Raw genomic sequence first — 25,307 nt, forward strand, 5'->3', positions numbered from 1 at the left:
ATGTCATTATTTTTATCCTAAAAACACAGATAGCAAGCCTAATAATATTTAAGATCTGTTTCATTGCCTAAAATTAAGATTATCTGTTCTGAATGTGTAATGCAGCAAAACTTCTATTCTTGTAACATCTCCAAAAATAACTTTCTCATGAGCCTGTTTCTACGTTTCCACAAGAACATATTTTTTGTTTTTAGATAAAAAGAGAACATTTTTTAATTATGAATTTTTAATGTATCTAAAATCATCTATCACTGTAAACGTCCACAAATTCCCCTATCATTAACATCTGCAAAGGCGCCATGTTTAGTTAGGGCAAAGATGCATTATAAACTTTTACTATAATAGCGGGCGCCATATTTGATAAGGGCAAACCGTCTTACGACAGGATAAAATAACAAACCCCGCTGGTCTGTTATATAAATATGTATCCCTTTCTAGTGAGACTATGACAAACAAAGACACTTTAAGCAGCTTTTTTGTTTTTTTTAAAGAAAAGAGTCCCAGTTACCATGGCGACAGGGAAGCAGCGTCCCGGCAGAAGGGTGACGTATTTAGGAGGCGCCAGCGCATATTGATGTCATGTGACCTGAGAGCTGAGCTGGAAGGAAGGCATGGAGGGAACTGTGACAGCTGTGGTTGTGTTGCTGGCTGTGACTGTGCGCTGGGCCGTGTCATTCTACCCATATTCAGGTAACACTGAGCTGTGTGGACTACAATTCCCAGCATGGCTCTGACTTTGTCCCTACAACAAAGGTGACATAAAGCTGTGTGGACTACAAGTCCCAGCATTCCCCTGCATGGCTCTGACTACTATCCCTTAGCTGTGTGGACTACAATTCCCATCATCTCCTGCATGGTTCTGATTTGGCCCTTGTACCCCTACAAAAGTATCACTAAGCTGTGTGCACTACAAGTCCTATCATCCCCTGCACAGCTCTGATTGGTTGTCATCTGTCTGTATTTCCCAGGGTAGTCCCTGCTGTTCAGAAGTGGTAAAATCTTTAATGGAGCCCCAGAAAGCATGAAAAATCCTGACCCCGCTTCTGATCCCTATTACTATATCAACATGAAAAAAGGTTTTGTTCCTTTATTGCTGCAAGGCTTCCAGGTGTCACAGATTTCAAGGGACAGTCCCTAGTTTTAAAGGTTTGTCCCTGGAAACAACTAGCAGAATGCCCTGTTCATACATTGCCAGGGACGTCCTTGGCCTGCAGGATTTTGCATGTTTTGTTAGGGGAAGCTTTTATGTATTACTGGTAATTTCACATTTTTATTGTAAATTTTAAATTAAAAATGATTTAAATTTAAAAATAGATATATTTTGTGTTACTTTCCACGTCGATTTGTTTTTCGATGCAGCCAGTTTTCTGATCCAGGCACCTATGCCATACAGCACAGCAAGGACCCTGACCTACGCTGCACACTCATAGCTTGGTCAGGGACACGCCCCTACTTTTTGATTGGATGGTGAAAATAAACAGCAGGAGACAGTGCACCTGATTCATTAAACCTCTCCAAGACCGGAGAAGATAGATCATCATGGGAGAACCTGGGTGATCCAGCAAACCCCAATGAAGGTGCCAACTTCTTCTACAAGCACTCTCTTAACTTGAGACCCTTGACTAGACTTAAAGCGAAACTAAACTGAAAACAAAAAAATTACACTTACCTTAAATGGTCCCTGATGGCGCTGGTCCTTCTTGCGATCCTGTCCCCCGTCGTCTTGGAATTCCTCTTCTTTCCGGCCCAGAGGAAACACCGGGCACCACCATCTTCAATCTCCTCTTCTGCCTTCTTCTTTGGTCGCGCAGGTGTCAGATCAGGTGACATAGCCGCTGTGAAGAGGGAAAAAATGAGAGCCGATCTCACTGCGCATGCGTGAGATCGGCATCCCTTTCCCCTAGGAGGAAAAATGCCCCTTCTGCGCATGGCCGAGATCAGGGCATGCGCAGAAGGAGCAGCCAGAGCCTTCCCGGGATGTGTGACGTTGGCTCTGCTCTCCCTTTAAGTCTTGATCACCACGGCCGTGCTGCACCTTTTTTTTTAAACTTAGCACTTAAAAATATAACAACAACATTTTTACTGTGTATAGAAGGGTTGTCTACCCTTTTATGTAAAGTAAAAATGTTGCGTTTAGGTACGCTTTAACAGAAAGAAACAGCAGTACTCTCTATATTTTAGATCCGGATACAACCTTAATCCTCCCCTCGGTACTCTGTGGTATAACCAAGTTTTAGCGCTGCTCGCAGTATCCCTGAAGATTCCCCTTCTAAATACATCTTCATTTATACCTACCTGGATCTCCAACACTTTAAACCTGCCTCCCCTGAGGAAGACACTTTCACGAGACGCGTTGGGTTCCAGGAGACTTTATTCTTTCTTTCTGCTTGATCTTATTGGCTTTTCTTTTTTGGCCACAACTGTTTCTGTGGGTAATGCTAAACTTGTTGAGTATGTATTATTATCATTATTATAAACAGGATTTATATAGCGCCAACATATTCTTTGGGTGTCGTAATTTGCGTCAAAGGAGAACTAATAAAAAAAAAAATCACACTTACCTTTAATCGCGCATATCCCTTGATGGTGCTGGACCTTCAATACTGTCCCGCGTTGTCCTAGAATTCTGTCTTTGTCAGCGCTGTGCACTGCCATCTTCGTTTTTTTCTTCCAGTCCTCTTACTACGTCACCTGATCTTGCGCTGCGCAGGTAAGAGATCAGTTGACGTAAAGTGCCGATCACTCTGCGCATGTGTGAGATTGGTATCTCTTTCCTCTTACTGGAAAAAAATGCCCAGAAGAATCGGGCATGCACAGAAGGAGCAAACAGAACATCTTCTTCCGTCTTTTTCCTATGTGACCTGATCTGGCACTGCACAGGCGCAAGAACGGGTGACGTATAAAAAAGAGTGCCGATCCTTATGCACATTCTTGAGATTGGCACTTTCTTCCCATTACAGGAAGCAGTCCCTTCTGCGCATGTCAGAGGTCAGCGAGGTGCAGAAGGAGCAGCCTGAAGCCTCCTGGGATACGTGACGTAGGTATCCCAGGAAGCTCTGCGCTCCCATTCTGTTTTTACTGCCGTGGCAGGAGAGACAGAAGGGTAGGGGCTTCACCTTTAAAAAATTACCTAACATAAAGGGGTTGTCTTTTATGTAAAGTAATAGTGATAGGTGCGCTTTAAAACTATATAATGTATTGTATGCTGCTTTCCCACCTCTTAGATTGTAAGCTCTTCTGGGCAGGGTCCTCTCCTCCTTCTGTGTCACTATCTGTATATGTCTGTCATTTGCAACCCTGATTTATTGTACAGCGCTGCATAACATGTTGGCGCTATATAAATACTTCATGTAATAATAAATGATTAATTGCAGTCGCATAAATGTAATTTTTTGCCCAGCCATAATCCTGTAAATATTCCAGATTAACTTCACACACAATTGCTCCATTTTGAGCCCAGTGGCTTCTAGGTAATGACTTGTTGCAGATGCCACCACTCAATTAATGTTTATTCTGGGGGCTTATGGCTCTGTTTATAAAAAGCTAAAGGACAAGGAGGTTAATCGTATTAGTCGTGTTTTGGTTAGTGGTCAAAGGAACATTTATGCTGTGGGTGAACAGGTGCAAGCTCAAGCTGGGCCCCAGTGCCGCCTTGTTCCTAAAAGACATGCCTGCTATACAGAGAGGACATTCTGTTATGTCACAGGCTCCCCAAATAAATGATTTACTGTCCTGCAATGCATCCAGTACCATTTTCAAGTCTTGTCTTTGCTCTCAAGGGGCATGGGAGCTGGGGAAAGGTTACACTCTCACTGCTTGAATGGGATACCAGCAGTAAATTTACCTCTAGGGGAAACATTCCTCCAATTACAAGATGGAAAATTGCATTGTATGTTGGAGATTCCGAACCTCAGCTGGGATATAATGGCTGTGCTGCTGCTTGTACTGGCCACCCAGTGTATTAGTGAGAGCCCAGGAAAAATAACTTGTGGTCATGTGTAAGAGATTTTTAATTTAAAGTTGAACTCCAGCCTTAACTTTTCTTTCATTTACAAAACATTCCCTTCTGTTCTAAAAGCTAAAATGCTGCAGCCAGACTTAAACATCCTTCCCACCTACCTACAAACCTACCTACCCCATAGCCTTCCCACCTACCTACCTCATACACAGCCTTCCCACCACTCCTCTTCTGCTGCCTCTCTTTGTAGTTCTCTTCATTGGCTTCCATTTCACCTGAGAATCAAATTGTGCTTTGCCTTCAAATCCCTCCACAGTTCTTGTCCCACTTACATTTCTGACCTGGTAGAATAATACTCCCCCTGCCACTCTCTCCGCTCCTCTAATGACTTCCTCACTCATAACCCGCACGCACGTCTCCAAGACTTTTCTAGAGCTGCCCCGACTCTCTGGAATGGTCTTCCTTGTCCTATTTGGCTAGTCTTCTTCTGTCTTTTAAAACCCTTGCTACTTTCCATCACTCAATATCTCCCCTCCTATTGTGTGATACTTTCCCTACCTTCTAGATTGTAAGCTCTTCGGGGCAGGGTCCTCTCCTCCTCCTGTGTCACTGTCATTTGCAACCCCTATTTAATGTACAGTGCTGCGTAATATGTTGACGCTATATAAATCCCGTTTATTATTAATAATAATAATAATAATAATAAAAGCATTTACTCTTCTGTGTAATCTGTAAAACAAAAATACAAATTGAGGAACTCCAATAATTCCTAGAATTCTTCACCATTTCCAGGCAGCACTATCGGTGTTATCAAGCCCCGTCTTCCCCATCTCTTCCTCTGTCAGTGGCTTGCACCTTTCTTTGAGTTGCCGTTTCACATTGCCATGTAGGTCAAGGCAGCGCCATTTCAGTAAGTTGAAAATGGCCGACTGTGTTATGATGTTCTTTATCTGGGGACGCAATGCAAATATACATTTATGGATTAAATCATATGCTCCTCAGTGTTCAAGCTAGAAAGTATTTTAAGGTGGGTGGGAAGAGATTGTAGGCGGGTGGCAGCCGCTGTGTTGTGACCCAACTCAGCGCCCAGGTAGCTACTGAAAAGTGCTGGGTGGTGCGCCCAGCTAAAAGGGGCTGAGGGGCAACACTGCTTCTCATGGTCAACCAACCACGTACAGGGAAAAAGGGAAAGCAAATCAGATGGTTTCTGACCAAATCTTTTCTTAATCAGATATCTATATTGTATCTATACAGCTCAGTACTTTCAAGGACACCTGAGATGAAACTCAACCCCAGAGCATAGAGCTATAACTTTTGCTCTTGAACTGTTTCCCCCCACCCCAGGTGTCTACTTACCTCCCTAATAACATCAGCCTCACTACATCAATCGCCCTCATCATTTTTTATATTTTTATTTTTAAACTTGATCACTACAACTTTATTAATGCTATATATATATTTTATTTACAGGAGCCAGAAAACCTCCAATGTTTGGAGACTATGAGGCCCAAAGGCACTGGCAAGAAGTTACGCTTAACCTACCAGTCCAGCAATGGTTTGTAGCATGTCTAAAACATATTTTTTTTTTTTGATGTCTGCAATATAATAAATGCATGTTCTTTAAGATCATTACAAAGGACAAGGGCGCTCTTTGCTTCTGGAGGAAAAGAACTGTAATATCTGGATAAGGAAGGGATTCTTCACTGTAAGGTCTGTGAAAATGTGGACTCGGTCCTTTAGGAAGTAGTTTCAGCAACTTCTATAGATTGCTTTACTCCTGGGCGGTTAATTTCTGTCCAGATTTATATGTCTAAAAGCCGTACATTGTTTTTCATGAAAATGTGTTTTACAGTATAATATAATAGTATGAGTATAATAAAGTTTGAAACACAAAATCATGTCAAAATAATACATTAAATAAATATAATCAAATTATTATATTATACTGTAAAACAAATGTTCATTAAAGACAATGTACTGCTTTTACACATTAAAAAAATCCACTATATTGCATTCGATACAGCTATTTTGTATTGAATGCAATACAAATAGATTTGAATTTCTCGCCACGCCCCAAACGCAACGTCCGCACGCACCCACGTCACCGGGAACTCCTGATGACTCATCAGAGGACGCCGGCCGGAGGAGGAAAGAAAAGGAGGACGCCGGCGGATCAGGTAAGACTCGATTCATCATTGTTTTACATTAGTTTAGCTACCCCAAGTGAGACTTGGGTTACCGCTCTTAGCAACTTTTTTTTATCCCGAGTGACACTCGGGGTTACTGCTCGGGGTTAAGAAAAGCTAGACGATTTCTAGAAGCACAGAATATAACCGGGTATTAAGGCTTTTAAGGAAAGATAACGGAGACTGTTGATCCAGGGAACACCGATTGCCTTGTGGAATCAGGAAGGTTTTTCTTTCCCCTGTTGGAGCAAATTGTACCAGGGATTTTGTTTCTGCCTTCCTCTGGATCAACTATGTAAGGTTTTATATACCTGGGATATGTTTATTTCCCTAGTGATTGAACTTGATGGACTTGAGTCTCTTTTCAACCTTAATTACAGACGTTAGCTGATCTGGCACTGCACGGGCGTGAGATCGGGTGATGTAGCCTGCTGTAAATAGGAAGAGTGCCGATCTCACTGCACATGTTTGAGCTCAACATTTTTTTTCCCATTGCAGGAAAAAGCCCCTTTTATGCATGCTCAAGATCGGGCATGCATAGAAAGTGCAGCCAAACGCCTTCTGGGATACATGATGTAGGTATCTCAGGAGGCTCTGCGCTCCCATTCAGTCGTTACCAGTGCAGCATTAAAGACAGAAGGAGAGGGGCTTTACCCCTCTGTTTTATAAAAAGAAGATATTATTAATATTATTACTACTACACAGTTTTTTTTTTTTTTATAGCACCGACATATTACACAGCACTGTACATAATCCATAGCCATGTCACCAGCTGTCCCGCAAGGGAGCTCACAATCTAATGTCCCTACCATAGTCATATGTCATTAATACAGTCTAAGGTCATTTTTGGAGGGAAGGCGATTACCTAGCTGCATGTTTTCGGAATGTGGGAGGAAACCGGAGTACCCGAAGGAAACCCACACAAACACGGGGAGAACCTGGGACCCAGCGCTGCAAAGGCCAATGTGACCAAAATGGAACTAAAACAAGGACGAAAATTGTCAGTTTGTGAATGTTTGTTGTCCCTTCTAACCCTTCGATCCAAGTTTGACACTATGGACTTGATTTAATAAAGCTCTCTAATACTTGAGAAGATAGACTATTATAGGAGAACCTGTGTCCATCAAACATGGAATAGCTATGGTTCAGGAGTTCTAGCCAATTATTAGCAAATGGTTTTGCTGGATGAAATCCATTTCAGGTTTGCTGGATCCTCCTAGTCCTTCTATGTTAGTCTATCCTCTCCAGTCTTGAAGAGCTTTAATAAATCAGGGGAATCATGTTCACTTAATATTTAGAAAAGTGCCCCAGCCTTTCTGGTATTACCATTAAGTTTTCCCCATTATCCTTCAGTGCTCTGTCTAGCCCCATGGTATTTTCTAAAATTTGTCTTGGCTTTGCCTTCTCTTACAGGTACTTCAACTCAACAGACAATGACCTGCTCTACTGGGGTCTGGATTACCCCCCTCTGACAGCCTATCACAGCCTCCTTTGTGGCTACATGTAAGTGCTTTACATGTGTGTTTACCTCTTTTTTTTTTAATTTTTACAATGCTCATTATTAAAGCAGAACTATCAGTAAAAAAATAAATAACACTGTATAGGTGGAAAACCATTGATCCCTTCACATAGTTACATAAGTTGAAAAGGACATAAGTTGATCAAGTCCAACCACTAGGGCAATAAACATATCCCAGATAACAAAAATATAGACATAGTTGATCCAGAGGAAGGCGAAGTAAACCCTTTTAAACCCTGGTTCAAATTGCTCCAACGGGAAAAAATTCCTTACTGATTCCCTGAGGCTGTTTCCTGGATCAATGGTTTCTGTTATCTTTACTCTAAAACTTTAATCCCCAGTTATAGTTTGTGCTTCCAGAAATCATCCAGCTTTTTTTTTATAGCGGTCTATGAGGGAGCCGATTCCACATTTTCACAGACCTTACAGTGAAGAAACCCTTCCTTATGCGGAGCTTAATCTTCTTTTCCTCCAGATGCAAAGAGAGTCCTCTTGTTCTTTGTAATGATCTCAAAGTGAATAGTTGGGAAGAGAGTTCTCTATATGGACTATTTATATATTTATACAGGATGATCATATCGCCCCCCTTATACCTCTCTTCTTAAGGGAGAATAGAGTCTCTCCTCCTTTGCGATGCTAGTTCAGTCTGTTCCATAACGTTCCATCTTCCTTTATTCATCCTGTAGAGGACTAGACACCAGGCACAGCCATCTTTTGCCTACTTTATCCAATTATGCACTGCGTCAGGTAACAAGGAAAATGGAAAATAAAATTAAGTGAGGATCTTTCTGCACAGATCGGGCATGTGCAGAAGGAGCAGCACAAAGCCTTTCTGTTGTGTCCAGCTATTAGTTGTGTCTGACCTGTTTTGATTGGTTGAACAGGTCAGACACAACAAAGGCCAAAGTGCTGAGAGGTTAGCGCTTTGACCTTTGCAGCGCTAGTCCACAGGTCTGAATCCAGCCAGGACACTATCTGCATGGAGTATGCATGTTCTCCCTGTGTTTGAGGGGGTTTCTTCTCGCATCCCAAAAACATGCAGTTAAAGTAATTTTGACTTTAGACTGCATTAATGACTTATGACTATGGTAGGGACATTAGATTGTGAGCTCCTTTGAGGGACAGCTAGTGACTTGACTGTGGACTTTATAATGTGCTGTGTAATATGTAATATTATATATGTGTAATAATATTACTCATTAGTGAAGTTTATTTGAATAAACAATACAAATGAAAACTCTTCTGGTTGTTGCTACTTATGAGTATCTCTCTGACTTTTTCTGTTGTAGAGCTCAAGCCATCAATCCAGACTGGGTGGCCTTAACTTCTTCCCGAGGATACGAGAGCCCCCAGCACAAGCTGTTCATGCGTGCAACTGGTATGTGTATGTTAGTCATGGTCGCTCTCTGTCTATATATAAAACTGCAGGAATCTCAATGTATTTTCCTTGTGTATTTATGGGCCAGCTCATCCTTTGTGCAGATGCAGCATACAAAGGGTTTGCTTTATTAGAGCTCTCTACAACACTGGAAAAGATAGACTATAATGGGTGAACCTGGGTGATCTAGCAAACCTGTAGAGGACCTGGCCCAGAATTGAAAACATTTGCCAACTAATAGCAACTGATTTAAAAAAAAAACAAAAAAAAAACATTACAGATTTTGCTGGATCACCTAGGTTCACCTACGATAGTCTATTTCCTCAGTCTGTGAGAGCTTTAATACATTAGGCCTATTGTAATCGAGGTAGAACCTATGCATTATTGGTAGTATTAGGTTTTCTACCTATGAATTGCCAATGTGAGTTCAAAGTGTAGAACTTTTTGTTTTACAACAAAGCGAGTCCTTGCAGGGGAAGTGCTGCACCCTTTTTTTAATTTATGGAAAAAACTGCCATTTGTTCTAGTTGTATACTATACCAGGTATTATACTTTTACATGTTGCTGTGATGACAACTGTAAAATTTTGGGTTTCTTTTCAGTTTTTGTGTGGGACAGTGATCACCAGGACAAGAAGGATTGTTATATAAAAACAAAGCAGACAATTGTATTTTTCCAGCCTTGTGTTAACAAATCAGGGTAGGCAATTTGTATGATGATTGTTCTTCTGTACAAATCCAGCTCCATAAAGACTTCTGATGAGCTAGGTGTGAAAATACTAAAGTGACTTACACAGAGCTTTGTAATCAGCCCAGCCCTTAACACCTTTGGAATGAATTGTAATGCAAACTGTGATCCAGGTCTTCTCATGCAGCATCAATACCTAACCTGACATATACGAAATGGTTAAATTGTCTCAATTTTTCACCGACAATTTTTTTGGAATTTGGTAGCAAGAAGTATGGAGGTTGTTATAGACATGTGGGTGGGAACTTCATATACATGACCGTTGATTTTGTAAATTTGGAACCATTTAGTTGTTGATATAGTTGTCAATGGGTGATAAGATATTTGATCTGTTTTGCCCAACTCATATGTATTCTATTTCTTTTTGCAGTTTTAGTGGCTGACTTGCTCATTTACATTCCTGCAGTTATCCTCTATTGTTCCTACCTGCAAGAAACCTCCAAAAGGAAAGTAAGTGTTAACTCGAGCATTCCAAATTCCCCACCCATTGACTACTGTATATTCATAATGTCTTGGTGATTAGTACAATGTGTTTTGTTTATTTTAACAGACCGCTACCTGCATAGAATCTGTATATTCACCCTGAGGGTGGTTGAGTTTCCCCTGGGCTTTCAGTTTCCCCTTACAATAATAAAATGTGAAACAATTGTCCAATATTTCATGCATCCCAGCCCATTTAAATTTTGCCCTTCGGGTGCATTGAGTAAACACAACCCATTGAAATGAATGAGTGTTATCACACCAGAACTGACAATAAACAATCATGTGATATTTTGTTTCCAACACAGTCCACCACAACATGTTTCTGTGCAGAACACTTTAATACATGTGCACTGGTTTCATGTGCATTTACTTGCCACCTAAATTGAATTGCAACACCCTAAGACACATTATGTGCATTGGCACAACATTCACATAAACACAATGCACTCAAAGTGTAAATGGACTATACAGGATGTATGCAGTCAAATAATATCGAGGAGGCCTTCTGATAATGCTTTGGCCTTGCCAACATTCTACTTTATTGATACAAAATACTTTCTAAGTTTTTTACCCTGGAATGAGTATGGAGTTTATGATTGTCGTTTCATAGTGAAATGTCTCCAAAATATGACTGTAAATAAAAGGCTGTCCCAATTCACTTCAGAATCATATGCAATCTATGTATTTATTATTTGTTTCCTTGTATAGCACTGACGTATTATGCAGCGTCCATCACAAAGTCCATAGCCTTACCACTAACTGTTCCTCAAAAGGAGCTTACACTCTAATATTCCTACTATAGTCATATGCTTTTACCATAGTCTAAGGATAATTTTGAAGGGAAGCCAAATAACCTAACTGCGTGTTTTTAGGATGTGGGAGGAAACCCACACAAACTCCTTGTGGCTGAGATCTGGGACCTAGCGCCTCAAAGGCAAGTGTGGCCCTACTTTAGCATCCAGTAGTGACATTGGTTGGTGGGGGAAAAACTGTTGAATGCAACACACTGGGTATAGGTAGGACATTCAATTGGTTAATTTGTGCGCAGCAATGCATGTGTGTTTCAATAAGGCATGGCTGCTCTGCCTTTCTGTAACAGTGTCAGTAGATTAGCGTTCCAGAAGAATTTCGGTGGTACGTTTCGAGATAGTGCTGACCCCTCAACATTGTAATAAATTAAAATTTACATTTATATTAGAGGTGGCTCAACCTTTATGTTAAGGCATAGAAAGAACCAATTTTTACTAAAACTGGACCCCTTAAGATTGATTAATAGATTATTTTGGGGCGCCTAAAAAGTTCTAGAATTACTGTAGAGATGACTTCCTGTTGGGATTACTTCTTCCACCCATCCATTGAACCCCTTGGTACAGCCTATGAAAAACCTGTTGGTCATACAAATGACTTTCTAGGCCTCTTGCATAGTGTGCTTTCTGCTCCCCTAAAATACAATATTCCAGAAAATGATTTAGTGAGCTTACGCTGATAAAATTTATCTTCATCGCTGATTATTTTTTTCTTTTCAGTTGGTGTCCTTGCTGTGCATTTTGCTCTATCCCGGCCTTATCCTTGTGGACTATGGGCATTTCCAGTATCCTTCTGTTGCATGTATATGATTTGCTTCTTTTTGTAGTAATATGTTTTAGTCTCTTTTTCTATCCACTAATTTTGCCTTCAGCTTTTTATGCTTTTTCTGCAGGAAGCAAACCGCTCTTTTTTCCCCATGTTTAGGCTGCATTCACATTGGCTTAGACCTTGAACCACTCTTGCGGCTGGAACCCTACTTGACTGCTGCTGGAGTAAGGGGTGGCAGTTAGTGGGTTAGTACCCTCTGCTGCCACTGGGTCTGAATTATTGAAACTTTGATTAAGAACCAATGCAATGGTTGATTGGCAGGCAGGGTGCCAACTGCTGGGAGCTGCTACCAATACCCCTGTGAATGCAACTTGTCAAAAGGTGTGAATACACCCTGAGAGCTCATTTACATCAAGCTGGCTGATGTGTTTTTTGAAATGCACACATAAATGCGCATGATCACAATGCACACAAATTCTAGTCCTTTCAATGTGTTTGGCATATACACATGTACACAAACAATTGATCAAATTGTAATTTCAATCACACCTTTTTTCTAAGAAAGACAATAGGAAGGGTAGGTTATTGTACTCTTCTTTGCAGTGTTTTGGGACTGAACAATTACAAGTCAGATCAATCGTTCAAGCACAAAATAGTCAGTGGATCAGTCTGTTTGTACTAGGCCGAGTTCTCCTTACTTTTGTTCAGCTGACAACCCTTGTCAATTTTTTTTTTTTTTTTTTTTTATTTCTGGTTGTGTGTCCCTGTTGCAAATAATCCCTCACTTTCTGTGTAGTGAACCCCTTATTACATTGACAGAAAGGAAGCGAACTCCCTTCAACAGGATATCAAAAAAATGACAACAAGGATTCTCGAATGGCACTTTAATATCCGGTTTCCATGGTATGAATACCCTATTCTAACTGTGTAAACCTCTAAATATTCAGAGACAAACTTTCTGCCCCTGGCTGCCAACATATTTAGGTGTAGGTAGTTCTTATGAGAATAATGCAATATAGTACTTGAATAACTGGAAACAGGTTGCAGTCCTGCCTGGAAGCTGAATCGACCTGCACTAGTAAAAAAACAAAATGATATATGAGTATGATGTATAAATGATATATGAGTTATATATGAGTAAGCTTTCTCTTTCTCAGTGGCAATAAGTGTTTTTTTTGTACCTCTCTCAAGGAACGCTAACCTTTGTTGCCCTTAACACAAACACACATATAACTCTGTGAGTCTGGGTTTTGCCCTGTGGGGCGTCATAGCTGTTGCTCATGGATGGGATGCACTGGGCTCGCTGGCCTTTTGCTTTGCATTGAACTACAAACAGATGGAACTCTATCACTCCCTGCCTTTCTTCTGCTATCTCCTGGGGAAGAGTTTCAAAAAAGGAATTATGGGCCAGGGGTAAGTAGCCTCAGATCTAAGGTCTCATTTATTACGGCCAGTGTTCTGATCAAATGCTGCACAGATAAAAGTATAAATGGAATATGTGCTGCAGTCTGTCACTATCAAAACTCTGCAGTTTTTTTTTTATTCCTGAGTCTCCTTTGTAACATAATATCAGTTGATCCGGCCTGTAACTTTGAGTTAACTTTAACTCCTGTTAACTTGCGACAACACTGATCTTCTGTGAAGTGCACTGCAGCATTCTTGCCTTGGACAATCATGTTAAGTAAGCAACAACGATTTTGTCATATGCAATCAAACCATGATCTATGTTGCATGTTTTTCATATATTTATTTTAATTATTATTATTTTTTCACAGTATTTATATGGCGCCGACATATTTTGCAGCACTTTACAAAGTCCATAGTCATGTCATTAGCTGTCCCTCAATGGGGCTCGCAATCTAATGTCCCCACCATAGTCATATGTCTTTAATACATTATAAGGTCAATTTTGGGGGAAGCCAATTAACCTAACTGCATGTTTTTGGAATGTAGGAGGAAACCGTAGTACCCGGAGGAAACCCACACAAACAAGGGGAGAACCTGCAAACTCCATGCAGATAGTGTCCAAAATTTGAACCTGGGATCTAGCTCTGCAAAGGCGAGTGCTAACCACTGAGCCACCATGCTGCAGAACTAAAATCACCTCCCTTCACTCCCCTGTTGGTGCCAAAATCTTCACCAGGTCTTTTACTTGGGTTTTTGTGCTTTCTTGATTTTCTGGGCCAGAATGATGAAACTCTCACACATGCACTTGGGAGTTCCTTCGTTCAGATATGGAAGTATTATACAAATGTGCATTGAAGTAGAACTAAAATTCCACTTTTTAAAATTTTGGATCAGGCAGGGCATTGTTGCAGAAAGTGACAAGCAATGTCCCCTCTGCAATATACATTCTTGTCTGTCTGATCGCTCCATGGAACATATTTATATATATGTATGTGTGTGTATGTGTGTATGTGTGTGTGTGTGTATATATATATATATATATATATATATATATATATATATATAATGTATTTCTAAAACTTGATCAAATTAAAGAAACAGAACAGTAAGTATGAAAAGTATTTTAATAAAACAATTTACAATGTTACATTAACCCTGCCTCTATTATTTGTTTTCTCTGGGAAAGGTCCACTTGATTACCAGCAATTGTCACTCTAGCTTCTCTCTGCAGCACTTTACAGGGTCGTCTCCTACTGTGCGTTCTGCCACTTATCCATTTAATGGAGACATCTCATCACAAGTTGTCACTAGACTTCTTTGAAAAAAAAAAAAAAAGCGTCCCTTTAAAATCAGAGAAATCCCCTGTTGCCTGTTATCTCAAGTCGACCATTTTCCCTTTCTTTAGATTTCTCTTCCTGCTGAAGATCGGAGTGACCGTCATTAGCGCTTTCCCCCTTTGTTGGACGCCTTTCCTGACAGACACTGAGCAAATCTTTCAAGTGCTCCGGAGGCTGTTCCCTGTGGGCCGCGGCCTCTTTGAGGTGGGTGAAGTGTGCTCTGTTGTGTTTCACATACATAGAAATCACTTGTGGGTGACCTTCGGGGACTTCTTGCCTTGTGGCCAGAATTGGGAGCTACACGGGGGCCTGAGTAACCAGAGCTGCTTGTTCTAAGTCTCGTTTGCCGGTTCTCCAGTGCTTTAACCCTCCCCTCCTGCTCTCAGCTCGGTGCCAAGATATTCCACATATTGCATCATTAAAAGCCCGCTTCACTCAGTCATTTTTCCACTGTAACAGATTCTGGAGTAAGTCAGCGTGCCAAAGCGGCATCATAAACGTATCGGCTGTTATGCTCTCTCTTTTCTTACTCCTGTAATGTGCTATGCTAATTGTTTGCCTTTTAAAGCTATAATTATTTTTTATAGAAATCATTCTGCCGCTTTAATGCAGCCATTATTTTCCCCGGAAAAATTGATTTGCAATTCTGCTCCTGTTTTTTTTTTTTTTCCTTCTGCGCTGCGTTGATTTCTGCTGCTGGGCTGTAAAGGGAGAGCTGGATCGGAGCGAGGATAAAGGGGCTCGGTGTAAGCAGTTGGTGGGAGATTGAGGACGGCAGCGTACAGACCTGGTGTACTGCACCTTAAGGAATGTCATTTTACTCCAACTAAGCAGGCCCAGTAATTAAAATGATCTGAACCAAAAATTTTAATATATTCCAGCTTACTGCTCTTGCAATAATTGTCGCTGGAAAGGATCTTTCACGATGCATGATGCATGAATGAGCACTGTACATACAGCGCCATTCTGCCCTACAGAGCGGAAAGGGGGAGAACGACAGAGGGGCACCCCACTGCACTTTCCGATATCAGCCCTGAGCCAATTATCTGCCGATAATCATCTGACACATGTACGTAGCCTTAGATTTGGGGCTGCATTCATTTCTTTTTTTAAGCCAAAAATATTTTCAGCATTTACAGAACAACCTTTTGATCCTGCTAGGAATTCAATGTCCTTATAACTTTTAATGTACAGCGCTGCGTAATATGTTGGCGCTATATAAATCCTGTTTAATAATAATAATAACTTCCTGTGTATCCTGAGCAATTTTATCAGCTTTCTTAGGTACTTTCAGTGAACTATACAACCTCCTGCCACTCACCGATGTGAAGGAGACTGTTGTGCAGTGCAAAGAAGAGCAGCCTAAGGTGACAACACTGTGCACCTCCATAGATGCAAAATAGTACAGGACAGCACAGTGGCTGAAAGGTTGGCACTCTGGTCTTTTGAAGCCTGGTTCGACTCTTGGCCAGGACATTATCTGCATGGAGCTTGCAGGATCTCACTGTTTTTGTGGGTTTCCTCCGGCTACTCTGGTTTCCTCCCACATTTTTTAGACATGCAGTAAAGACTGAAGGGCTTACCCACAGCCTCCTGAGACACTTGAGTCACCTATTCCAGGAGGCTGTAGGCTGTTCCTTCACAGGCCCGACATATATGAAGATAAACCATTTCCCTGTATCATTGCAGTGTTCTTGCCCTGGCAATCCGCGTCTCCCCTTGTGCTTGTTCCGGGAAGCGCCCTCTGGTTCTGCCCGTCCGCACAGCTGTGATCCCAGCAGCTGTCGGCAAGATGAGTTCCTGAGTTTCGTGGACATCATCACTGCGGTTACCAGTTTAATTCTGAAAGTGATCCTAGCACAACTGTTAATGTCTTTAGCCTTCCTGACCTATCACCCATTAACCCTATCGTTGCTGAGGCAAAATGCAATGTGCTTATACAAGCTCACATTTGCCAAGTCTTGCATGGCACACATTGAGCATAGAATGCCTGGGGCGCTTTTTCCAAGAAAAGACAATTCTGTGAAGAACCAAATTATAGCATGTGGGTACATTTCAATCTTTTGCATGTATTTGGCAATTGATTCAAAAGAAATATCTTCAAATATCATTATCCTAAAGGGATTATATTTCAAAAGTTTTTGGTGCGTGTAAAGATTTAAATCTGTCCTACATTCTCCTCTTCATTGAATCATCCGTCTATCCCTCTCCTCAATGAATCATCCTTATAACCTCTCTTTCAGTCCTGCACAGTTCCACTGGCTCCTCTCTTGCATTGAAATTGCTCACTTACTCTCTGCACACTGTGAGCTTTTCACCAAATGCATTAGAAGCTGCAGCAGTTAGATAGAGCCTGTCTCATTTCCTAAATTGGAGGACCTTCAGCATGATCATCTCCTCCCTCCTAAGGCTGATTGTCCCTGGTGCACCCCTTAATTTATTAAACTCACTTCTTCCTTTATGAAAGCATCACATGTGCACCTTCATTTCTTGTTTTAATAAGCAATGTAGGAAACTCTCCCAGCTCCTCCCGACCATGGTCTGCCTGCATTGTGCATAGAAGTTTAGGGATCCAAAGAAAAAATAAGATATGTGATGAAAATGGGTTTTATTCATTGTGCTGGCAAGAATCATGCCCATCAGAAGAGATCTACTCATCACTGAGCTGCTTGTCCATTCACTATCTAGTCTTAGGTTGAGGCAGGGCATAGGAAGAGTGATGCTGACCACCAGACTGAGGACATCTAGTGGCACAAAGTAATACTGCAGGGGAAACCTGTGGATTGTAGGTGAATAATGCAGCATAAGCTGGGTCTGTTATTTTACTTTTAATGGTCTTGCCTAACCATTTGTTTCTTGTGATAAAGGTTTAGAGCCACCATTATTTGGAATTACTTATATATGTCGCCGCTGGAGAGATTCACTCGCTTTATTAGTGATTCACACTTTTTTCTGATAACCCAGCAGCGAAATAAAATTCATTCAAGTTGATTATCTGCCAGGGTAAAATGGCTGCCAATATTTTACCTCCTAAATGTTTTGTGCAGATTTAATTACTTATGAAGAAAAAAATGTATTGATTAAATTTGATTTTGTTTCTTAAATCATCAGGATAAAGTGGCCAACGTTTGGTGCACTCTGAGCGTCCTGTTTAAAATTAAAAGTGTTTTATCAGCAGATACTCAATTAAAACTCAGGTAAGTCTTTTTAATTTTTTTTTTTTTTTTTTTTTTTTACTCCTGAACATTTTTTAAAGAAACGTTTCAGTTTGTTATCCAGCTATAACTTGTTTAATAAATGACTAGGATAGAATGGTGGGGTTGGCCCAATAGATGGCACTTCCACTTTTGCAGCACAGAGGTCACAGGTTTGAATCTTAGCCAGGACATTATCTGCATGGAGTTTCTTTGTTCTGTGTTTGTGTGTGTTTTCTGGGCACTTCAGTTCGCTCCCCCTCATTTCTAAAACATGCAGTTAGGTAATTGGCTTCCCCCAAATTTGGGCCTAGGCTACGTACACATATAAGATTTTTGTCGTTGGAAAGGATCTTTCATGAAAGTTTCCAATGACAAAAGAGTGAACAAGCGCTGTAGATACAGCGCTGTTCTGTTCTATGGTGAGGGAAGGAGGGAGAACGAACAAACGAGCGGCACCCGCTGTTCTCCACTGCCATCACTTCCGTTGTGATCATTGATTTTCTGTTGTCCGTGGATCCGCCAGGATGGCTGTGAAAAGGCTGCTGTACACATGTCAGTGTACGTAGCCCTAGACTATGTTATTGACATATGACTATGATAGGGACATTATATTGTGAACCCCTTTGAGGGACAGCTAGTGACAAGAATGTGGACTTTGTAAAGTACAGCATAATATGTCAGCACTTTAAAAATATGAGATGTTAATCATTTTGGATTCATATTATTAGATACACATTCCGTGCTTCTTAGTAATGAAGCAGTTTATTGATGTTTCCTCTTGTGTAGAATGGCTTTTGTTTGTGTCTGGTTTTTGCCCTTTAAAAGTCAAGGGAGAAACAAAAAGGAGCTTGCAGACGGTCAGCTGCAGGTCAAATGCACCTGTTAGAGAATTCAGAGTTATGAATGAACAAAGCATCTCAAGTTGATCTCCAATGCAGACCTGATGCACTGAAAGCGCACTGCATTATTATGTTTACACAAACCCCTAAACTGTTCACTTTTTAGGCGGAGGATTTCCATAAGGGATTTTTATTTCTCTGCATTTGTTTAGTAAATATGCTAATTACACTGTGTCCTATTTATAGGTATATCTATTTTTATTTGCATTTTCGAAAGGTCAATTCCAACAGTACAGTCATAAGAAAGAACAGTATGAAAATAGAGCAATTGTACATCCAAATAAAACTACAGTAGGAAACATATATGATATAAAGCAATAATAATACAGAATACTGGGGGTTGGGGATACTAGGGGTGAGCAAACAGGATTCTGTTTGCTTTTTAGATAACTAGTGGAGGCGTAATGTATGCGTTTGCATGTTGTTAATATGGATATCATATCATATCCTTATTATGCTCTTCAATTGGTTCTGCATTGAAGGGGATGACGTTGGTTCCTGCGACCACAGCACACTTAGAGAGAAACTCACTCTAAGCACACTTTAGAAAAAATCAGAGGGAACAGTCGCATGGAAAGAGTTACCTGTGGTAGCAAGAGAATAAGGAAATTAAAGTGTCTTGTACTTCCCCCTAGATCAGCATTTTACCATGGGTGAATCCTTGGAATAACTTTCAGGTTTTCAAGGAACCCCTTCTAAATTTCCTATATCACAGATCACAGTATAATAATTAGTGTGGTGGTCAGTAGAACGAATTCCTGCTGCATTGCTTGCCATACTGATAAGCAAAAGATCATTGGTGTCAGGTAAATTGACCCTTGGGCACAAATTGCTCGAGGAACCCTGGTTAGGAAACGGCCCTAGACAAAAAATGAGCATTTACTCTTGTATTTTACCTGTTGTTTTTCTGTTATTCCGCAGAGACCCTTCTGTCTTTTTATTTTGCTGCTTTGCAATATCAGCTAGGTGGAAATGGTTTTAAATATTGGTTATATTTTTGTCCCATAGCTTGATCTGCACACTGCTGGGGGTACTGCCAACTTGTCTGAAACTAACTGTGAACCCGACTCTTAAGGGATTCAAACTTTCATTGGTAAGTAAATTGCTCTATTTTTTTCACAACTTATAAAAATAATACATTATCATATATAAATATATATATATATATATATATATATATATTTATATATTGTGCTGAGTCTATCCATCAAGGTCCATTCTACTGTCACCTCCCACCCCCAACAAAAATGTAAAAAAGACAGAAAAAAATGGCCCTGGCATCCAGTGATTTGCAGAAGACTTGGGCACTGCTTCTGTTACCTTGCTCCTGCCTCTCAGAAAAGCACTTAGAATCCTACAAGATTCAGCACCATTTTTGTCTTTGTGACCCCCATTTTGTCTCTGTGACCCCAGGCCATGATAATAGACCCCTAGAGGGGTTGTTCATGACACTCTGCACTCACAGGAAATGGGTTCAATGGCTCTTAACCTAGAAGACCACCAGTGGCCTGGGATGGGGGAGAGTAAGGGCAGCGTGTATTTTTAATTATAGGAACTATGTGTGTGCGATGGAGAGGGTGGGCAATTTTGCAAAAAATAAAAAAAGCTGGAGATGGATTTAGGAAAATTGTGTCATCCATAGCAGATGTTCGTTATACCAGCATGTTGTGGAGTCTCAATATTTCTTTTGTTTTTGCTTTTTTAAGGTGAACTGTGCTTTGTCCTTCTTCCTTTTCTCCTTTCAAGTTCATGAAAAGTCCATTCTTCTGGTGTCCTTGTGAGTATTCACCCCATCATTAATCACCTGAGCATTCTGTTTGGTTATGTTAGTTGTTCCCTTTGTTGGATTGGGTCTTCACTGAGATATGAGCCACACACACAGGAATCTGGATATTTGGGAATAAACATCAGACTAAAGGGGGGTGGATCAGTTGTGTGCCACAATCTCTTACAACACTACAGATGCACTTTTAACTACATAAATTAAAAAAGGAAAATATTAATAAGATTTACAAATGACATAAAAAACACACATAAAAATCTTGGCTCTGGGACCAGCCTTCTTTCTCATGTGCTGGGTGCACAGTGCAAAATATAGCACCTGGTCATCCATGCATGGTATCTGGCAGCCAAAATTTTCCCTTCCTAACTCCACATGAGCAGACGATGGTATGGTGAGCAAACATGTAGTATAAGGAGGTTGAAGTGTCGACAGCTCATGCATGAGATCTGCTTGGTGTATGGCAGCTTAATATTGTTAAAAATGTGCAAAGTTTGCCCTAAGGCTTAGTATGCATGGCCAGATTCAAAAAAGTTTTAGATCTGAATGAGTGCCAGAGTCAACCAATGTGACAATATTTATTGATATGAAAAAACGAATTGCAAAAAAACAAACCCCCCCCTATAACATTTGGGCATTTACACTTCTGTAAGTGTAGTTGCACTGTAGATGGGCACAAGGTCTCAATGGCATTCGCTGATGTATGCAGCACACTGGCACAACCCAGCCTGGAAACCACATTGAATATCACTTCATCACCAATGAAAGTCGAAGTAATGCCATCATCATCTAAACTCAAACTTGCTCCACTGCTTCCTTCATGGAGTGAATTGTCAGCTGAACAATCCACTTTATGCAGAGGGTTTTATGTGGGTTCAATCTCAAGGTCAATTCACAAATTAGGGATTAGAGCTTTGTTACAGCATTTTCTGGATCTGCAGGTCTGCAGGGGGGCTTTATTGAAAATACACAGGTGTACATAAGAGTACAGTTATTGTGCTTGACCTGTAAGTGATAACACCCCTGAATGCAGGGCTTTCATATTAAATTGACCTAAATAAGCATGCAATCAGTAGTCATTTTGCTTCTCATTCTGGCTCTCTGCTGAATTTCATTTGAACTAGTTGTCAATGGGATGTGAATTGCCTAATCTGTTGTAATTCTTTTGCTAATTGTCTGTAACAAGCAGTAAATAGCCTTGTTTACCCAACACTTCATAAGAGGGACACAAAAAAGTTGTCACCCCGGCCAGCAGAGGAGGAGGAAGTGACACCTACATTTGTTTGGGTGAGGAAGTTGGCTGCTGGTTTCTTTCATCGGATGAAGGAGATTATTGCAGTTTGTTTAAACTCCTCTGTTGTGGTGTAGATTTAGGAAATTTGTGAAACTGCACCTGGCTTGGGACCACAAATTCCAGCACTTGCTGTCCATACAATAACAGGAAGGTGTTTTTATATGCGTGAAAAAAAAAATCAATGCAAAAAACTTTTGCAGCCACTTCTAAGGACCAGTGGGCTAAAATATATGATAAGTTGGTTGTTGTGTTTGCATACACTTTAAGGCAGTGTTTCTTCATCTTTTTAACATGGAGGACCCCTTTAATTTTCAGATCTTCAGGGAACCCGTGCTATAATCACTATATCCACAGCTCACAGTATTTTAGTGTGGTGGTCAGTAGGAAGAATGACTCCTACATTGCTGGCTATTAGAATGAATGCAACCCTTTCAGATAGCCAAAAAGATCAGTAATCTTATTAAACAGTATTTATATAGCGGCAACATATTACACAGCGCTGTACATTAAATGGGGGTTGCAAATGACAGACAGATACAGACAGTGACAGAAGAGGAGGAGAGGACCCTGCCCAGAAGAGCTTACAATATAAGAATCAGTTGAAGGCAGACTAAAATGATGTACATTAATAGGAGTTGCCACCTTAGCATGCTTTAAGTGCTCCTGCAGCATGATGAATCTGGGGTATATAGATTATTCTATTGCCTTCTACCCAGATTGGTTCCATTGTTCTGACAGAGGTAAGCATGGAAGGTTTCATTTACACGATGTTGATGAGCATTTTCTAATGGAAGCAAAAATATCCAGGTTGAAAATCTATGGCCAGTTTTATAAGACTGTACTTTGTACCTTGTTCCTGATTTTTAATGCCCCATTAGTATGTCTATTGTCTTTGTATTCTGCCCCAACCGTCCAGTGCTGTTTTTATATCATGTTCTCTTTTTTTTTTTTTTTTTTAGGCCAGTCTGCTTCCTCCTCAATGAGATTCCTCTGATGTCTACGTGGTTTTTACTCACATCCACATTCAGGTAACTGCATTTCCTATATGGAATTCAAATGTTTAAGGCGTTTTCTCTGTACATTGTGCATTCACTATGACACATATAATATGGCAGATGGAGAACGGCCAATGAACATTCGGTGGTCATTGCATTGCCAGTGTGGCGGACCAATTGAAATATGTCAGGGTGGGGCATGGTGGCAAGATCTTACACCACCCAGAAGTGTCAAAGCTTTTCCAGTTGGAATGGCAATGACAGTCTGGCCTGTTGCAAGTTTTTGCACCTCTTAGTGCCTGTTCTTGATAGCTGACAGATTATTTTTAAACTACAGACAGACCAATAAACAAACAGAAGAATTCTAAGAAAGCCAAAATATTTGTATTTCCCCATACAGTCCAAAAATGTACGCCATACCGCACATCCCTCAGGACTTGATTTTCCTCTTCTGCAGTTAATCAAGACTTACAGCCCTTGCTCCTCGCCCAGCAAGTGATTGGACAATAAGGGAGACGCAGCAGATGGATGAGCTCATCTCTCTGACACTCTGATAACTCATCCCATTCAGCATATATATTACTTTTTGTTCTATTCTATCTGAAAAGGTTAAATGCTGAAAAGGGTTACTTGGAGATAGCAGAAATGTTTTGTTTTTTTTGTAATGTCTGTATTTATTTCAGTTGTATTTATACATCAGTGACCTTTATGGTGTTCTTCTGTTTCCTTTCAGCATGCTGCCACTCCTGATTAAAGACGGGCTAGTAATGGCTTATATCATTACCATGCTGGTGTTCCTTCTAGTGACTGGTGGCTGCTTGTCCTTCCATAGGAAAACCTCTGAGGATGATCTGAGTCTGAAAGCCTTCTGCCTCTCTATAAGGAGATATTTGTCCTGGTTTACAGTTCCGGGGAGTCTTCTCCGGGTAATGGTAAGGAAGCCTTGGCCTATCTAAGAGTGTAAATGTGGCTCCTTGGAGGCTGGCACTACAAATAGCCCAATCCGTGCAAAGATTCGACCACAGCCGTTTAGATTGACAGCACAGAGCCGTACCAGCAGGAGCTTCGAAAATGTAGGATTGGGTAGCAGCATGCAAGGAAATCCAGCTTCCTCGTTGCTTTTTTGTTTCTGCTCTATTCTGCCCCTGTACACACACAGCCAGCTGCCAGGTAAAAAAATGGAAGGTTACCGTGGAGTGGAAGGTAAGTATGTGCCATACTTGCTGATTATAACAGAAGCGCCCTACTAAGAAGTTTTGTTTCGATTTAAAGAGAAACTAAACTCAAAACTGCAAAAAAAAAAAAAATACACTTACCTTCAATCTTACAGGGCAGTCAGATCCCTCTGGGAGTGTCCTGTATCAGGTCCTGCCTCGTCCCAGGACCGGGATCGGGTGACGTAGATGGAAGCATGCATGGCACATGCTTGAGATCGGCAAATTTTTGCCTTTGCCCAAAAGGGGTCCTTCTCTTTTCTTCCCCTTTTTCCTTTTATGTAAAGTGAAAATTCTGAGTTTAGATACGCTTTAACCTTTATTATTCACCAACATGTTACACAGAGCTGTACAATAAAAAGGGGCAGCAGATGACAAACCTGCATACTTGACAAGTACAAAGAATGCCCAACAGATTCAGTAGTTAAGCACAGAGCTTTTAGACAGGGCTGACACCATTCATTGTTTCTTTCAATCCACAAAGCCCTTGTTGTCAGGCCTCAAATTTTTTTTTTTAAGCGGCAAAATGTTGATGAATGTCCACTGCAGAGATGGTATCCCAAGCCCCTTTTAGCCGGGCGCACCACCTGGCACTTTTCAGTAACCACCCAGCTGTTTTTGAGTTTTGGTTACTAAAAAAAGGTTACTTACTTTTTGTTTTTTGTTGTATAGCACCAACATATTATGCAGCGCTGTACAAAGTCAATAGTCATGTCACTAACTGTCCCTCTGAGGGGCTCACAATCTAAACTATTAAATAAAAAGGAGATAAAATACATTTTGATGATCATGAACATGTGAACATGCACATTTCCTGACCCTTGTGAGCAGCAGCAGCGCAGGAGAGCCAAGGATCCTGCAAGAAGAAGCTTTAGTAAATCATCCAGAGCGCTGAATGCTTTTTGGATGATGTGTGAAATGCCTGAAGGTCAATGAGAGCGTATATATGAGACGGCTAAATCTGCCTCATGAGTGCTATATATTTGAATCAGAAGTATGTGTGATGTGTAAATGCTCGGGGTTTAACCCCTTCACTTCAGGTGCTGCTTTTGTCACCACAGGATAAACAGTTGTCAATTTAGTGGCTCTTGTAGTCACAACATAATTTAGGGCAATAACCCAATACTATATCATTATTCTTATCCCCCCCACAGCTCTTCCTTTCCTTGTCGGTGATGGCTTCCCTGACCATTGGAAGTTGTGCCTTGAAACCACCCCCATCGCTCCCGGACCTCTTCCCAGTGCTCATCTCTGCCGTTTCCTGCACCCATTTCCTAATGTTCTTTCTATACTTTAATATCGTTCATCTATGGGACAGAACAAATGGACTGAGCAAGA

At 40.8% G+C, this 25,307-nt stretch overlaps 1 protein-coding gene across 1 annotated transcript in view; it reads left to right on the plus strand.

Annotated features, from left to right (window-relative positions):
- The first annotated feature begins 565 nt into the window (after positions 1–565).
- Positions 566–25,307, plus strand: part of ALG6 (ALG6 alpha-1,3-glucosyltransferase) — a 25,299-nt gene continuing 557 nt past the window's right edge. Inside the window, exons 1-14 of the mRNA XM_072420715.1 lie at positions 566–690; positions 5,429–5,513; positions 7,558–7,647; positions 8,953–9,041; positions 10,159–10,238; positions 11,798–11,862; positions 13,074–13,259; positions 14,659–14,794; positions 17,702–17,787; positions 19,695–19,779; positions 20,393–20,463; positions 22,720–22,788; positions 23,489–23,687; positions 25,124–25,301. Coding sequence (XP_072276816.1) covers positions 612–690; positions 5,429–5,513; positions 7,558–7,647; positions 8,953–9,041; positions 10,159–10,238; positions 11,798–11,862; positions 13,074–13,259; positions 14,659–14,794; positions 17,702–17,787; positions 19,695–19,779; positions 20,393–20,463; positions 22,720–22,788; positions 23,489–23,687; positions 25,124–25,301 — 1,498 coding nt within the window. The 5' untranslated portion in view covers positions 566–611. The remainder of the gene's footprint in view (positions 691–5,428; positions 5,514–7,557; positions 7,648–8,952; positions 9,042–10,158; positions 10,239–11,797; positions 11,863–13,073; positions 13,260–14,658; positions 14,795–17,701; positions 17,788–19,694; positions 19,780–20,392; positions 20,464–22,719; positions 22,789–23,488; positions 23,688–25,123; positions 25,302–25,307) is intronic.

This window comes from Pyxicephalus adspersus, chromosome 8 (assembly GCF_032062135.1).
Source record: "Pyxicephalus adspersus chromosome 8, UCB_Pads_2.0, whole genome shotgun sequence".
Classification (NCBI taxonomy): Eukaryota; Metazoa; Chordata; class Amphibia; order Anura; family Pyxicephalidae; genus Pyxicephalus; species Pyxicephalus adspersus.